Source organism: Protopterus annectens, chromosome 13.part0, assembly GCF_019279795.1.
Source record: "Protopterus annectens isolate FY-2018-M chromosome 13.part0, PAN1.0, whole genome shotgun sequence".
Classification (NCBI taxonomy): Eukaryota; Metazoa; Chordata; order Ceratodontiformes; family Protopteridae; genus Protopterus; species Protopterus annectens.
The window spans coordinates 652356538-652375226 of record NC_056747.1 but is presented as its reverse complement, the minus strand read 5'-3'; the positions used below and the strand labels follow the sequence as shown (position 1 = coordinate 652375226).

At 35.9% G+C, this 18689-nt stretch overlaps 1 protein-coding gene across 3 annotated transcripts in view; it reads right to left on the bottom strand.

Moving 5' to 3' along the window:
• Positions 1–18689, bottom strand: part of TENM1 (teneurin transmembrane protein 1) — a 3721864-nt gene that overhangs the window by 1546330 nt on the left and 2156845 nt on the right. For all 3 annotated transcript variants that reach the window (XM_044054336.1, XM_044054337.1, XM_044054338.1), the window contains one exon: positions 14560–14768. In XM_044054336.1, coding sequence (XP_043910271.1) covers positions 14560–14768 — 209 coding nt within the window. The remainder of the gene's footprint in view (positions 1–14559; positions 14769–18689) is intronic.

The following is an 18689-nucleotide window of genomic DNA, read 5'->3' as shown; positions in this document are numbered from 1 at the left end:
GGTTTGGCCTCTTGAGGTGATTATTTTAGTTAGGCCCTAGTATTCCCAACATCAGTACTCTGTCATACATGATACATCATGCAGTTTTCTTTCTTCATAAAGCGTTTTGTCACTGCATTGGGTACAAGCATGGAGCTGTTGCCTATTGTAACAGGTCATAGCAGTAGACTTGACTTATGGGCCATTTCATTGCTCTAGGCTTTACTTGCGAGGGAAAGGGGAATTCAGCTCAAATGGTCTAGTGGTACATTGCTCTGACTATAGTGTACAGGGTCCTGGGTTGGAGATTTGGCAGTGCTGATTCTGTTCATCAGTGAGCTGTGTCAGCTCAGCGTGGGCTTTTTTTTTAGGACAGTCATGGTGATGTTAGTGGGAGGACCATGGTTGGCAGGAAAGTGCTTTCTATAACCACTAAATATTTGTAGGGTGATAAAATTGATAGGTCAGCGGTTAACTCTCTCACTTGTAAAGGGGGATAGGGAGGGTTACATACAAAACTTATTCTTTGTGTCTGAAAGCCAGATGAAATTGGGGGGGTGGTTGAGTGGGTTTTGGGTTGGACTGTCTGGGGGGAGGGAGTTCAGTGGGGTGAGTTGTGTATAGTCAAGCTGATTGAGAGTTGGGAAGGTAGATGAGGGAGGCTATGTTGTGTCAGACTGTTTTGTTGCATATGACTTACATTTAATTTTCTTTACAGATGGTGGTACCATGAACGGTTTTTCTACAGTTGGATGGTTATGCAATGCAGCCACAGATGGTTCAGCACAGAGGTCGTATCAGCTGATTGTATGAAGGATGTGGTCTTACCAGGTGATGGATGCTGCTATAATGGAGGTAAAAATTTTTGGTTAGATGGTAGGGAATTAGTTTGTTTCAGCTGGTGGGCCTGAAAGAAGTGGATTGGACAGCTGATTTTGCTGTTGGACATTTTGGATAGTTGGAGTGGAAGATTGGGAGGTTGCCGGTAACTACATGATCCCAGGTGATCATTTAGACAAAGTAAGGGTTACTATGGTTTAGACTGCTGTGGCGACTAGTATGCTTGAGGTAAATTAGGGGCCTGGTGTAGCAGGTGTTTAGTTAGCATTAATGGGATCTTGACGTAGAACCTAGGTGGGGTGGAATTAACAACAGCTGAGGTTGGGTTGGTTCTGGGATTGGCTGGCAATGGGGTTTTTGGTAATTTTAATGGTAAGTATTCCATTAGGCGTTTTAGATTTGGGTGGAGCTTTTGGATGCAGGTAAAGTTATCTATTCAGGTTACTGTGGGGGTAGAGGGAGCACGATTTGCTCTGAAACTGGGCAGCCGATATGGTTCATAGGGCGTGGTAGGTATTGATAAAGGCTCCTTCTCACTTAAGGTTTAGATGGAGTACAACTACTTAATTTATGCTTGAGGGAATTTGTAGGTTGGGTTTTGGAAGCATTGTAGATATGAGGGTGTTTTGGTATATTTTGGAAGCAGGGTGCTTTGTTACGTGGGTTAGCAGATTTAAGCAAGGCATGCTTTGGAGTTTTACAGAAGTTGGCTTGTTCTGCTCCCTTGTATCATGGCTAGGGTTTTAGCTGGGGGGGACTTTAGCAGTTTCTGACTTGGGGGTTAAGTTTATGCAGGTCTTAGATGTTTCTAGCAGTCGCCTCCTTAATCAGGAGTATAGTATTGTGCTACTGTGAGCTTGGTTGGATTTTTGGTGGTATGATGGGTCAGCTTGGATTGAGTGGGTAGCAGGTCAGGCTTTAATTATTGTAAGATGGGTTTTGTGCAATGATTGGTCTTCTCATTTGAGTTTAAGGGGTATAGTTTCTGTGCACTTGTTATGGCTTTAGGTAGTCATGCTGGAAATGTTTTACAGATCAGCAAAGGTGAGGATGACTTCAGGTGTTGCATTTGTATTAGATAGTTGGAGGAGTGGTTGGCGGGTTCTTGGGTGATTATAATAGAAGGTTGCTATTAAGGGTTACTGGCATAAATGTTAGGATGGCCACTAAAAACATTTTGTTTAATGGATAGTTGGCGTGATATAGCTTACTGGTTTCATGTTTGGGGTAGGTTGATGGCTGTGAAGTTGGACTGGCTTTAGTTACTAAGATAGGTTTTTGTTGCAGGAGTTGGTGTTGGGATATGGAGGTTCATGGGTTTATAGCTCATGTGGCACTTTATATGATGGAGGTATTTTAGTCATTCAGAGGGTGGTTTGTTGAGCGGGAAATGCTAGGTTGGTTATGTTTTCTGCTGATATTTCATAGTTGTATTCTGAAAGGAAATTTCAACTTTGTATTACATACACTGGGTGGGAAATAGGGTCACAGCTGATCATGTTGGTGGCAATTGCCCTTGTATGGTTTCACGGGGTGTTGGGTTAAATGTTTTGGTGTTGACTTTGGCTCATAAGGTTATGGGATGCCGAATTATATTATTGGTTGAGTGTATGTGATTTAATTACGGTACAGAAGTTTACAAATTATGGTTATTTAATATTGGAGAAGGGAGATTGGATTATTTTAACCAATTACTCACCATTTAGTGTTTTTTTTGTTTGGGTGGTTATATGACAGGGTGGTGGGGCTGATGATAGGGATCCAGGTTGATGTAGGAGTTTGTTGTACATGGAATGATGTTTGGCATAGTTCTCCTTTTATCGGTGGCTAGATCTGAAAATTTCAGTAACAGGGAGGGGGAACAGTCTGGTCAGGCTGGTTGGTGGAGAAGAGGGGCAGGCTTGCCCTTTTCTGTTCCTCCTCTGATGTTTGGATGTTCATTTTAAGGGTTTGGGAAAGGAAAGTGAGTAGCTGGAGGCTGCATGTTAAATAAGCGGAGGTAAGGATGCTGCTTATTTGGTGGAAGGTAATTCAATAAATGGTGTATGAAGTGAGTCTTGGATGCTGCTTCATAAGTAAAGGTTGGATAATTAATTCAATAAATAGGATATGAAGTCAGTCTTGGACGCTACTTCAGAAGTAAAGTAATCGAGTAGAGAAATGGACACTGCTTACGGGGGCAGGATGAGTAGGTCACACTGTCCTGAGTAACATTACATGGATGTTTATGCTGTGATTAAAGCAAATATACTGTGTTCAGTTGTGGTTAATAAATGTTGGTTATCAAAGCTATGTTATGGAAGTTTAATAAAGGTAGTCAAATGTCATTCGGTGTGATGTGTTTATTGAAGGGGACCGGGACAAACATTTATTGTTGAAGCAAAGCAAAGTCAAGGCATGAGGGAATAAAACATTTAGTATTAGGTTCTTGAATGCAAAAAATGCTCTACATTATTTTAAACCTAAGTCAGATAATCAACAGAAATTCAATCATAGGACTCTTAATATAGAGAATTTCTGAGATACAATAGATGTGCCATGGTTAAAAAGTATAATTTATGAGCTTTGCTAACAATCCTAGGTCACAAATTTTCACCCCAACACAGTACCTTGTTTATTTAGAAAGGTGCTGAAGCAGTAGCTGTACAATGAGATAGAACACTTAAGTATATGTAGTCCTTCTGTACATGTACTTATATCTAGACAAATAAAAGACGTATAAACTTTAATTATTGATAGAATCTCCACCAGTATTAAAGTATAACTATCTTATCCTTCTATGTTTCAAACATTTTACACTGGATAAAATCCATTCATCAATAACAGTTTCCATTCCAACAACGATTTTTCTTTGAAAAATAACACACACACACACACACACACACACACACACACACACACACACACACACACACACACACACACCTGATTGTTGCAGTCCTTATAGTGGGGTTGCTGTACTTCAGAGATAATGGAGTTTTCTCCCACTGGCAAGATAAAGCAACCTGGAGTTAAAATATTTAGACACGTGGTGGTCTCCTGCAAAAATACTTGAATCTTTTAAAATTTGGGGTTTTTAAAATGTATTTATTTTCTGTTGTTAGTCTGCACAATGTTTGTGCTTGACATGTAATGATATAAATGCTATACAATCTGTGTGAGAAGTAAAAGTAGTAATTGTGTTGAATGATTTTGTTAGACCTGGCGCTTCTTTCTTTCATTTGGTTGCAAATAACTCATTAATGGTCGTATCAATTTAACAAACTTATATATAGTTAAATCAGTTTTAAATGTGAGCTATGAGAAAGTGTTTCTTCACAGAAACCATATCAAGTTCCAAGAACAGTCTGCCAGTAGACATGGTAAAGGGAAAACATATGAGTAACAGCAATGAAGAAGAAATGTGGGAAATGTAATAGTGAAAAACACTAAATCATAAAGTGCTGGCTGCAAAATGAGTGTGATTTTTTGTATTCTCTTTCTCCCTCATGAATGCTAACAATTGGTCCATTCATTATGTTTAAAATAAGAGTCAGTCATTGGAGGCCATCATCCAGGTAGTGATTAGGATTTGTTACTAATCTCCAACAACTGATCCCCACTTGGCAGCAGTAATGATCAGTATGCAATACACCCCTCTCAGACATGCACCGTTTGTCCTGCAAACTTCTGCTATTTTACCATTTGCTACCAATGTATGTCTAGTCCTCCCAAGCTCCAATGGATGACAGTATTGGAAAAGGCTTAGCTTCCATACTCCTCTATGACAGGTGAGACGGTATCAACTGTTCATTCCTATCCTCCATCATTAGCTTTTTCAACATCTGTGTTACTTGACTATTCTGGGTAATCTGAGTCATAGTGTTTTATCCTTCTGCACCAAAAAATGTAGTACTTTAAATAACACATCAGTCACGTGCTAAACATCATCTCATTATATGATATTAATACTATAATACTGGAGCAGCTGAGAAGTACCACATATACTTATGGGCAAGTTGAGAAATATGTGCTAAAAACTGAGGTTAAACAAGGGGTTGACTTATGCAGGACTAATATGGTAGTACAGTTTTATTGTGGAATGAAACATAGTAAAACATACAGAATTAGTGAATGTTATGTCTTACTGACAGCTCACATAAGTCTATGCAGTGTAACAGATAAGGTGGTGATTACTACTGGTACTGTGTGTGTAAATGTAGTTATCAACTGCTTACAATTATATGAAGCATCAGTAAAGCAAGACAGTTAATAAAGAATTCTGTGAAGACATTAAAGTATTAAGTAAAAAGCAGTTTATTTTTATGTTCTAATCCCTGTCATAGTAAGCTGTTTAATAAAAAAGGGGTACAGGGATCACTTTTCATATAATACTTTGTTCAAACACTATAGCTTTGTGCAAATACTTTTGGTATACTACACCACAGCAGTCATTATAACAAAGGACTAAGTGAAAAAATATACTTATTCTTTTAATGACAGTTATGCCTTACTTCATTCACCAGCTTTAACAACTACACGTATACATCAGTCAATGAATTTTAAATTATTTGGACTCTGACTTGACAATCAGCTTAGGAATAGTATAAATGTCTATACAAGTTTATGTGTATGTGAATAAGGCAGCAATGTTTCATACAGGTGAATATAGCCACTCCACACTCATCACTTCATAATAATTAACTATTCATGTTTTAAAGGGAAGTAAGTAGAAGATGAAGAATCTGATCACTGTCTCAGAAATATGATGCAAGCATGCATGCATGACTATATAAACATGTTAACTATCTGGTTCTGGAAAATAAATGGCCTTACAACACATCTTAGTAGGGCAGAGTCCCTAAAGAAGGATATGTAGTATTGATGTTTACTGGAGACTGACTCTTCATAACCTTAAGGACTTTGACATGCCAGACCTGTCCATCAAAAGCTGCTTATATAAATTCTTGCAAATTCAAAATCAAATTCATCACTTCAGCAATTCTGTCCAACTGCTTTAGCCTCTGCTATACCCTTATTCTTTTGCCTTCAGTATTTCCCAGTGTCAATGTCTTCTTTACTGAATCCTGTCATCACATTACATGGCCAAAGTATCTGTGTTTTAGTATTACTCTCTGGCACTTCAGTGAATAGTATGGATTTATTTCCTTAAGCACAGATTCATTTGAACTTCTAGCAGACCAGAAACCCCTTAAACGATTTGTCAGATACCACAGTTGAAAAGCATTAATTTTCAGTGCATTACTTGTAGTCCAACTCTCACAACCATAGCAGTGACTATACAAACCTTTCTTGACAAAGTCATGTCTTTGTTCTTTTAAACCTTATCATGATTTCCCATAACTTCTAAAATCAAATGCCATTTAATTTCATGATGGCTCTCTCCATCTGCACAGATCTTTCAGACCAGGAAAATAAAATTGATCATTGTCTCCACTTTTCCCCCATGTTTGCAAAGAATTAATATGGCTAGACAACATTTTATTTATGTATTTTGACATTGCTCAACAAGCCAGACTTTATGCTTTTTTCTTTCATCTTTACCAACATGCTGTTCAATGCTTCCTCACTTTCAGGCATTGAAGTGTTATCATCTGCATATCTGAGGATGTTAATATCTTGATTCTGGCATCTTATTAGTCTAATTCAGCATTTTTCATGATTCTGGTCCTCCATTAATAAACTGTTAAACCCTGAGCACGTATCTCAACAATATCCTTTGCAAATTGAAACCTTGTTTCTGAAATGTACTTATTTCTACATCACTGAAAGTATTACCTACGTAGATGTGCTAATAGCCAAATATCATGTTAAGGAGAGGCTTACTACCAACATTTATAGGAAACCCCACTATTCAAATTCCCTCTTGCATTATACAAGTTGCCACCCTTGGCATGTTAAGAAAGGGGTGGTAAAGGAGAATTTATTTGTCTGGCTAAAATGATTTCTGATGACAATATGTTTGAGCAAGAAAGTAACAAACATCTTGACATGTTCCAGGCAAGAGGGCATCTGTTGCACTTGATTGTTAGTGTTCATAGTGAGGTTAGTACTAAAAGGTTAGAAGGGACCATCCTACCTCTTTTTAGGGGTCCCACTACTCAGATTATGGAGGATGTTAATGACAGATACGCAGGTAACAATGCAAAAAATTATGGTAAGGCATTTGTCACAACTTACAATGTGGACAGTGATGCAATTGGTAACATACTATGTAAGAATTGGAAAATATTTTCTTGTTATGGGAAAGATTTTGAGAAGTTTGATGATAAACCATGTAAAGAATATAGGACAGGGAAGAACTTGAAAAAACTGTTGGAAGGCAGTGAGAAACTGGCTTCAAATTCGGCCAAGAGGTAGGGAACCTACAAGTGTGGACTCTGCAGCCAATGTAAATTAATTTTTGAGGGCGACACACTAGTGGTAGGGACCCACTAGTTGGTTACTTTATTCCATTTCACTTGTAATTCAATGGGTTTAGTATATGTGGCAAAGTGTGTTCAATGTTTGTGTTTCTATGTGGGAAAAACCCAACGGAAATTTAAAAAGTGTAATTATGAGCACACTCTAGATATAAGGAATAAGAATGTTAAAAACTCTTTATACAAGCATGTGGAAACGCACTCTGATCACTCCTTTTTATTTTTTGGATTGGATTTTATACCCCAGAATGTGAGGGGAGGGCCATGGGAAGATCTTTTCGAATATAAAGAAATGATGTGGCAACTAAGGTTGAATTGCTTGTGTGCCCCCTGACCTTAATTAATGTATTTCAATCAATAGTGTACTGCATTTAAAATCATACAAAGTGTAAACCCTGCACCTTATGTTCTAACTACTACCTTTTTTGTACTTGATAATATAGGGTTAAAACATTTGCTTCAGTTGATAATTGATGTGGTGGTCATGTGACTTTTTACTATTTAAATATTGTAGAGTTTGTTGAATTTTTAGTTTCTGATGTCTTGGTTACAGACTGATGAAAGCACTTAATCTTGTTGGCTCATTACTAATACATTTTTAAACTTCTTGAGGGGCTTGTGGGTGTCTTTAGTATTTGGCTTGTCTGTACTTGTTCAAACTGAAACCTACCACCCTTGCTCCTGATAAACTTCTAGAAAAATTCATCAACATTGATGCCAAAGCCCTAGTTTACTTAAACACTTTTCTTTACCAGAACCAGCACAGTTGCCATCTCACTCCCAGTTATCCATTATACATATCAATGCCCAAACCTAAGTTACACCTTCTAATACCATTGTCAAGCCACACCTCTTCACTCTGTTGACAAACTACTTTTCTCCACGGTCAGTGCCAACAGCTCAGCTAGTAACTTCCTGTATATATCCTGTGTTGACAAAATGTGGAACTCCATCCCACTTCCTCTAAAACAAATAAGCAATGCTTAAACTTTTAAACTTCAGCTCAAACAACTTCTAAACTCAGCTATGCTTTTGCTCTTCTCCTGACTAATCTCAACTCTATTCCCTTTAATCCCAACTCATGTGTGTGCCAAAAGGCAGAACTTTGATTGGTTTAATAACTCCCAAAGTTTCTTGAATAACAATATTGATATCTCAATGCAGTGTCATGATATTTAGAATTCTTATTTACTACTTCCGGATATGAAGTCCTTATTATTTCTTTTCTGATGGATAGCCTCATTGTATTTCTATCTTCACTGACTTGTACTGTGTTTCAAAATGTTTTTGTTTGTATACTCAACAACTAAATGCACTAAGACTGCTCGACTATTTATTTTCTTTTTGTATTACTGTGGGTGAACAACTTCATCGCAGACCATTCTTGTATGGGTTTTAATGTTCCCGTTATCTTTTGTATTTTTAGTTACTAAATGTGCTATGACTGATTGATTAATTTGTTTGTTTTTCTTAGTATATCTGTGTTGCTTTTCTCTCAGGGCCTCCACTGAAAAGGGAGTCTGGGTCCATGTTTGGCTACCGAATTCTAAAATACTCAAAGCACAAAATAACAAATGGAAAATAGCGAAAAGGATAATCTTCAAACTACAGCAACTTCAAAAAAAAAAAAAAACATCAAATGGACATAGTTGGCCAACAACCAGGAAGTAACATGATACATAAGGTAAGTGAAGGGAAACCTTTTAAACTTTCCCCACTGTAGTGTGACCACGGAAATGGTATATAAAGATAGGGGGTGTGTGGGGGGTGCAGCCCCCACCTTGATTGGTTGTGTGTGGAATGTTGGCTGACTATGGCCAATGTATTTTTTTTCCATTGTTGTTTGATGATTATCCCCGTTCACTGTTTTGATTTAGTTGTTTCACAGTTCATGTTTTTTTTTAATTCGGTAGCCGAACATAGACCCAAGGAGTCTTACTGGCAGAGTCAGACCATCTTTGTTAATAAATGCAATTAAAAACAAAAAGCAAAAGCAGAGTCCAAAGGGCAACAACACAGCCAAATTTAATATTCAAACCACGTTTAATATGATGTAAGCACTTTTGTTTTTAAACTTTAAAAACTTCTTCAGTTTTAAACACAGAGTGCTTCTTAAATATCAAAGAGAGGCAAATCATGTGATCACTAGCCCCAGATGAAAAATGTAAAGACATATCCACATACTATGTATATGCTTAAACAGTTTGTGTTTAAAAATTGCAAGCATTAATAAGTAATGCAAAGATCAACACCATAAACCTAAAATAACAGATAGCCTATATAAGTTGTCTACATAATTAAAAATTCATTCCTGTCTAAATACATATATTCTACGCATAAGCTTTTAACTTTAACATGGGAGCTATGCTAACTGCTTCATTAAGTCCTGGGTGCCTATAGACTTCAAGTCGCAATTGCCATATTACCTCCTGTCTCTGCAAATATACTAAACAAGGACCTCTCCTCAGATTCCTCTCCACCTTTTCTAACACATTCTAAATTTAAAAGTGTGTTCGGGGAAGTTCTCAAAGTGTCTAAAAAGGGCATTAGTTGTCTTTTTCTTCTTTATGTCATAAATATGCTCATAAACACGGTTATGCAATCTTCACTCATTTTTTCCTACATAAAAATCTTCACAGTTTAGGCCTTGAGCCCCATAAATCTTTAATATACTAATATTCTCACGAAAAAATGCAATTGATTAATATAAATAAAATAATAAAATATAAACTGAATAGTTCTAACTGTTCTTTCTTGTTCTGCATACAGAGTCCTCAGGAGGCACATGGTGATGCAATACCCCATCAGTAAGGACTGCCACAGTTTCTTAGAATCCAGATAGTCAGTGGCATTAAACTAATCAATAAATCAGAAATAAGTACTTTTTCTGGTACTTCCTTGCTTTTTTCTCAGTTATCCAGCAGATGTTACAATTTATTCTCTGGTGCTTCTGTCCCTTCTAAAACCAGATTGTACATTGTTTGTTCTCAGACCACCCATTTCTTGAGTCAAGCTTGTAGAAATTTGAGCATTAGCATCTTTGCATTTAAAACAAGTGTATCTGATTGATAATTTGAGCACTGCCCCATATGCTCACTGCTAAAATTTAATCCCAATGATATGATTTTAGCCTTGCCCCTCCTAGATTTACTGGTGCTACTCATAGTCAGAGCTGTTCACGTGTACGTAATTAATTAAGAAAATAAACTAAGCCTACACAAAGATTCTACGACTGCCTATACAGGGTCTTATACTGCAAAAAATAAACTGCTTCTCATTCATCCATGGTTTGGCACCGATGTCACTGATGCAAACAGGTAAGCTGTAAATGGTTCATCTCCCAGGCCCATGCTTACACTTATCAAGAGTATCCGAACTCGTCAGAGATTTGGCATGCATGAAACTATGAACCTATGAATCATGCTGACCCTCTGCTATGAATATATAAAGCTAGTGCTGTGTTTTTAATGTTCAGAGGTTGAGAGATATGGAAAATACATTGATCTTTTCCTATCTACTGTCCATCATTGTGTTTTTCAAATTTATGGCAAATTCCTGTCTGTGCTATAACAGCATATTTTTGCAGGATTTTATAAAGTTCACCTGAATTCCATCATTCATGTAACCGTAATTAGCAAAACTTTCTATCACCTATTTAACTTCATCATCCAGGATGGCTGGCTCTATGTTGATGAACATAACCATTGCATGAATCAGTCATGTTACAGTCTTTCTTACATAGTTCTTCAGTATATTCTTGCCACATCATCTTAATACCTTATGTTTCTCTTAAGTCCCTCTGATCTGTATATTATCACTCCCAGGTTTGCATGGAGACCCTGCTTAATACCTATAGTCTTTGTGAACAGACCTCTTGTCTTTTCTATTCTATTGCCTTTTTTTCTGTTTCTTTGTACTGTTTATTTAAATACCTCATCTTAACTCTCCTTGATATTCCATGACATTTTGCATTCATTTTGGCATAGTTTTTCCTGTCTCTGTTGTCTTCTGCATTCCTTCTTTCCTCAGCCACATTGAATGTCTCCCCAGACAGCAGTCTTGCCTTCTTAATCTTCCTTCTATCTGGAATATCGCTGATGCCACCTCTCTGTCCAAAGCTCTTTGGTTGTTCTATCCACAAAGTCTAATCTGTAAAAGCTATTCTTCCGCTCTACTATATATTAACGTATGACACTGCTGAGTTCTTAGCTCACTGACCTAGATGTTTTTTCTTGCTTCTTTAACTCCAATGCGTGCAACAGAAGCTGATTGTCTGAGGCATAGATAGCTCCAGCACTTGTTTTTGCTGACTGTGTAGAACTCTTCCATCTCTAATTACAAAGTATGCAGTCAGTCTGTCTGTGGCATTGACAATCTGATGACAGCCATGTGTAAAGCAATCTCTTAGGATGCTGAAATAGAGTGTTTGCTTTGACAAGTGAATTGTCTTGGCAGAATTGTACTGGTCTATTTCCTGCTTCATTTTATACACCAAGGTCACGCCTGCCCAGTGTTCCAGCAGTACTTTGAATACTAATGTTAAATGCCATCACTGTGGTAAAGGTAATATCTCTTATGGTATTTTACCAAACACTGCTGTAGGTCCTCATCAAAGGAATCATTTTCTTCCTGTTCAGCATCTGTAGTTGAAGCATGAACTGGTGAGAGGTAATGTTGAGCAGCGTGCCTTAGAGACTGGTTAAGAGCGTTCTGTCACTTCTGGGTTGTAACCGAGCACCGATTTTAATACTTTTTATTAACTATGCAGGCTACTTCACTTCTTTTACAAGATTTCTCAGCACAGTAGAAAATCTGATGATTATCTGATGTAAAAAGCATGACTGGCCAATTCTGCTGCACCACTTCCCATGTTCAATGTTTGTTTTTTACATGTCATCCTTAACCATCTATGTTTAACTTGGTTCATAGAGCTTGCATTCCAGGTTAGTACAGTATACAGTTCTTTGGAGCATAGGACTTTCCATTCATCTATGTAGTGATAACATATTCAGAAACTGGTATGCCAGGCAGGCAAAAAAATGACATTTGAAAACTGATCAGGTATTTTGCAATGTGGGCTCAGCTTATCTGCTTGTCAGAAATCCTTCTCCATTTTTAAAATGCAGTTTAAAAAATAATAATAAAATAAGGACTACCACAGAGGCAGTCCCAGAAATGTACTAGTCTGAAAACTAAACATTGCTGGAGTTTGCTGAGATTGTGTATGGCCTTCGTGGAAACATCTGAAATGTCTAACTTGTATAAGGCTTCACTGAAAGTAATTGTAACTTTGAGCATCTGCAACAACATGAAGGTAAAGAATCTGTCTATAAAGACTGAGCTCAACTTTGTAGCTGTCCATTACCATGCAACGTGAAATGCAAAATCTTTTCTTATTTTTAACCAAAATGTGAAACTTTGCTTAATGACTCACACAACAGCAAATAAACCAAACATTAACTGTTTTGTTTTCCAAAAAAGAACAACTGTATTTGTTTAATGGGAGAAACAATGTTTGATCTCTTGTTTCTTGTGCACCAGTATAAAAAAAACAAACAATATATCAGTTTAAAATTACTTTAAAAATTGCTTGTGTAGACTTCAAAAAGTTAGTCTATCAGATCGTTGCACTAAAACCGTATGGGTTAGAGCAGGTGACAATTGTAGCAACTCCCCTCACCTTCAAGACACATTTTATTATTATTATTGTTGTTATTGTTTTTGTGTTTGTTGTGTTTATTATTAAGTAGTCTTTCTTTAGAATCATCAGAATCATTTTATTTAGATTTAAGTTTAGTAAAGTCTATGTTTTTAAACAACTATACACAGAACTTTGGAAGAGATTCCACAACAGTGGGCACTTCATCTGTTCACAATTAAGCATAAATGAAGTTTGGTAACAGACCGATTTGTCCAGGGATATCTTCAGGTGGGGGTTACATAGAAATAGTAGTGGGGATTCAGAGGATGGGGGAATGAAAGGGTTAAAAGGGAATGAGGGATGATTGGGAGGAAATGAGGTAAGGGTAGGGAGGGGCTTAAGGGGTTTATGCAAGTGTAACTGGTGAAGGAATCACATTTTGATGTGAACTTGCTACCCTCCCTCCCTTTTTCAGTGGAACAGTGGGGATTGTGGTTATTTTATCAGTCTGGGTAGGGTGGAGAAGAGGGTTAGGCTTATCCTCTTCTGTTCCCCCTCTGGTGTTGGATGTTCATTTCAATGAGTTGGGAAAAGAAAGTGTGCAGTTGGACGGTGCTTGATAAGTAAAATAAGCGAATGGAGGTAAAGATGCTGCTTATTTGGTTGGATGCTTAATTCAATAAGTGGTAAATGAAGTTAGTGATGGGACACTGCTTCATACGTAAAGCATGGATGTTGTTTACTGGGTCAGGATGAGTGAGGTCACGCTGTCCTAGCTAACATCACCTGGATGTTTATGCTGTGATTAATATCAACCATACTATGTTTAAGTTCTAATTAACAAATATTGGTTAGCAAAGTATGTTTATGGAAGTTTAATAAAGGTCATCAAACATAATTCGGTGTGATGTGCTTATTGAAGGGGACGGGGACAATGGATATCACTGATCTCATATGTAAAATACTATGCAAATTTCATCCGATTAACAATTTAATCACTTATACTAATATTTATTCATCATTTGCTGCCTACTACCGGTGTGGTACAATTCAGCTTGGATTGTTTTTGTTTCTTAATCTAGTGATACAAATAGATTTCTTTAGCTAATCAATAAGAGGATAACATTTTCAAGTTGAACTGCATATTGTGGTTAGGTACTACTGACACCTTTCTTGCGCTGGAGAGGCATGGGTATACAGTATTTATAGCCAATTTTTTACTACTTACAAGTGTGGTAATATTTAACTAAGGTATTCTGCCCACCTTGAGTTTAATTCATTTGGAGGAGGAAGGCATGCTGTAACAATGCATTTTAAACACATTATATTAGGACTTCTAGCACTGATTAATTATTTCACATATGTTAAAACTCGATGTGGAACCTGACTTCCTTATGAGAAACCAGTTATAAAACAAAGGTTGTATATGGAAGGAAAACAGAAAAAAATTCAACATATTTCTGAAGAAAATTTGGAGGATTCATAAAACTTGAAAAACAAGTTTGTAAATTCTGAAGAGAGGATGGCAGATTGACTATGCAAAGCAGTCTCTTTCTCTGTTACAATCTATGAGAGATATACTGAGAACTTAAAATATATCAAAATGGCATTCATAACATCCTACTTTTCAAGTGCACTGTATTTTAATATCAATGTAGCTTTAATCAAAACAATTACCTGAGTATGTGTAGGTGCAATATTTCTTCTACCATATATTCCCAGCAAAGCATCTTTAGCAAGTGAAACATTAAACTTCAAGTAGACAGGATGGTAGATAATTATCTGAAACCGCCAAAATAATCCTGGAGGAATAGTTTGCATGATCTGGGTTCCAATCTCAACTTCACCTGTATCTACTGCTCGACCTTTCTGATATACTGTTTTTTCTAGAACAATAAAAACATGAATTATCATTATATTAAAATAATAAAATGATTACAGAGATATAATTTTTTTCAAAATTACTGCAGTTTTTTTTCACTTAAGTAATTAGTTGATACTGAAATACATTTGAGACATAATATGTTACTGAAAAAGGAAGCAAATCAACTAAATTAAAAAATCCATTAAAGCATCCTACAACAAATTCACAGCGTGGTTAAGTAATTAAAATGGAAATAGAAATGCATCAGTACAACAATACAATTCTTAAATCATTTTACTTATCATGATATGTCATAACAACCAAGATGATGAAATAACTATATGAAATAATCTGCAAAACATGGTAAACATTAAAAGCAAAGCTGTAGTTTTGCTGACTTCACATAAATGCCGATTAGAATATTATTCTCTCCATTTAGAAAGTAGCAACACATTATTCTAATAATAATTTCATTTGTATGGCAATACCATTTCTTAGAGTGCCACATAATTGCTCAGCTGTATTATTCTAAAACTGCCTGCAGATTTTTTATATGACTACTTATTCTTTTTAACATAACTTGGTTCAAAGTTCTGCTTATTATTTGCAGATACTGAACTAATAATGTTCAGCATGTTGAGGGAGTACTTTATACAATCTATATATAACTTTCCTTGCAAATGAACTAATGTTTTAACAATGGATGGGTGCACAGCTGCAAATACTGATGGGTATCTTTTAGGAGGTATCACAGACAAATACTCCATTCACTGTATAAAGTACAGTGGCAGTATTATGCCCTAGTTAACTAGGAGTGCACTAATATCTCAGCTGACACGAAGACTGTCAACAAAAAGTCATTAATTCTAAATCTTCCAAGATTACGCAGAAATAAAGTAATCCTTAGTGTTCTTCTCGTAAACAAAGTGCCTATTTTTTATACTATCCCAGTACTATATGTTTGAACTGTTATGAAGCAGATATGAAAAGGACGAAATTATGAAGTAAAAATGTATTTGGGCACATAACATCACATCAAAGAGTAATACCAGACACATTTCATAAATATAATGCTGCTTTAGCATTTTCCAATTTATTGATATTCTGTTGGGAATTTATTGTTGGCATAAGTTTATATTTTTTTCATCTGGGTTTTAGCAAATTGTTCAGTTATAAAGGACTAAAATGTTTCTGAAATTTTTTTTTTATTTTGTTGGTCTATATGGTATTTTATATATATATATATATATATATATATATATATATATATATATATATATATATATATATATATATATATATATATATATATATATATATATATATATATATTCATTCCTCCATCAGGGCAAGTACCAGTCGTCAATGATCCAGGTGAGAACCCTCTGGCCCTTACTTTACTTGACCAGTGAGCTACATCAACCCATTCATTCTTCAGCTGCAGCTGGGATTCAGTTGCTAGTGAGTGGGATAATCTGTGGAACTTATAGATGGCTTTAACTCCCATACCCACTGACTCCTATGCCACACCATCCACTGCTACCAAGAAGCACATGCATGTCACCACACGTGATAAGGCTGTTGGCTGACAGGTGCACCACCTGTAGTAAGTGCATGTTAGCTTCCTTGCAACCTTCTAAGCTACATTGATTTAAAAAATGGCAGCAGATGACAGCCATTGCACTGATGTGTATTTTTTGTTACTGATGACATAACCTAAATTTTGTTCCTGTTCTTTATAACACAATCTTTTCTTTAAGTTGTTAAACCTTTTATAAACAAAAGAGAGTTGTTCATGTCCTATATCCAGGGGAATTTGTTGTACCATGAACCAATATTTATTGATTACCTGTTTGACTACAGGTGTGTTTATGTTATAAGTTACTATGCATCTGAATTTACATTTCTTGGTACTTTCAACTTCATTCATTGTGACCTGGTTATACACTATAACTCTCTGATCTGATAAAATGGGTCTAGCTATACAATTTCTTTGACCTTTGATATCCATCTCTGTGGGGGCAACTTTGTGTTTATTATACCCCCTCTGTATAAAATCCCAAGCTGTGTAATTCATTTGGATGTTCATCATGCTATCTATGGTATTACACTGTTCACATCATTTGTTTTTTAACTATATTTTTAAATATATGTGATGGATGCATACTCCTTCTGTGTAAATAGGTGTTTCTTTTAACATCCTTTTTATACATTGTGGTTTCAGTCTGTCCAGTCTGCCCAATCTGAGCAAAATGTAATGTATTTTTGAATTTTAAAGCACTAGTAGATGTATTAATACAATTAAAGTAATTAAACAAAGAAAGCGAACCCTGCCTTATGAGAAAAAGGTCATTAACAAATTGTATATAAAATAAGAAGTTGCTGTGATGTTGATTTTTTGATGAAAGCACTTACTCAATTTCCCATTTATTAACCATGTCTGCATAGCTGTTGGCCACTGGTACACCCATAGATACCCCTGCTTTTTGTTTATAATAATGATCAGGGAATAAAAACATTACTGTGTAGAACTAATTCCAGTAAGGCACAAATTGCATTCATGTCTGTAGATGTATATGTGGCACTTCCAGCAATAAACTTACGGATATATTCCACACATATATCATTTGGTATGGAGGTAAAAACAGAGTCTAAGTCAAGGGTAAAAAAATAACAATCTAACACATTATTGCTGGGAGACCAACTAAATAACCATTGAATAAAAGTCTGCAGTATCTTTTATGATGGTAGTAGACATACCTAGTGCTAATTTTAATTTACTTTCTAAATATTTTGATATTGGCTCAGTTACCCAATCACGCACCAAGTCAATAGGTCTCATTGGTGGTTCCTAGAGTGACTTGGAAATTTTGGGAAACCCATATATAACTGGTATCTTAGGTGTTGGTAGATGTAAATAGTCTAAAGCATCCAGTGAAATGTCACCATTTACATGCATGTGGTGCATAGTGGAATTCACATTATTGATAATAGTCATTACATCCCTTCTATTAATAGGTAAGTAATCAATAGTATTAAACATGTTAAACATCTTATAACAGTAACACTCTGTGTCTAATACAACTACACTAGCTTTATCAGCACCTTTAATAACAATGTCAGTGCTGTAAATTAATGACTTAATAGCCACGGCAGTGGAAAATGACATTTATCAATATATTATGGGAACTCAGAAAAACATTTTTACAACTTATCAAAAGAACAGGAAATGGCTAAGTCATTAATTTTCAACATTGACATCAATACTGCAAATTCCACTGTGTACCACATGCATTTAAATGGTGAAATTTCACTGGATATATTTTACATGCTCAGTTATGATGAAACAGCAATTCTCACTTCATCATAATTAAGAATTTTGTAAATGTACCATAAAAAACATATAACAGTTCAGAAAATATTATAAACTGAAATTTCTCACAAACTGATTTATTACTAATTTTGCAGTGGGCTGTAGTCCCCCCCCCCATACACACACGTACATCTCCTGAATATTGTGGCCCCCCCTACACCCCGATCTCTACATAAACTTACTCTGAAGTCTCACAAAGTCAAATATGGGGAAAAATTAGTACTTTTGCCTTCATTATACCAAGTCACCAGACTTGAAGGTCAGTATTAAACAGCATATGTGACAAAGCAGCAACCAACATAATGATGTATCAACATTCAAGACTTTACTAAAACATACACAACACACCATGTCAACTAGTCATTGCACAAGTAGTAGTGTTCCCCATATAGTTACTTTCTTGTATTCTAATAAATTTATTGCTGGGTATGTTTAATATATGTTTTGCATATACTGTTTCTATACTACTTTTTAGTTTTATATATTGTTTATTTAACCTGTTTGATACAATTGTCACTTATGACTGATTTTTTTATTTGCAAGTTTTAGTTTCATGTAACTCTACTCCTC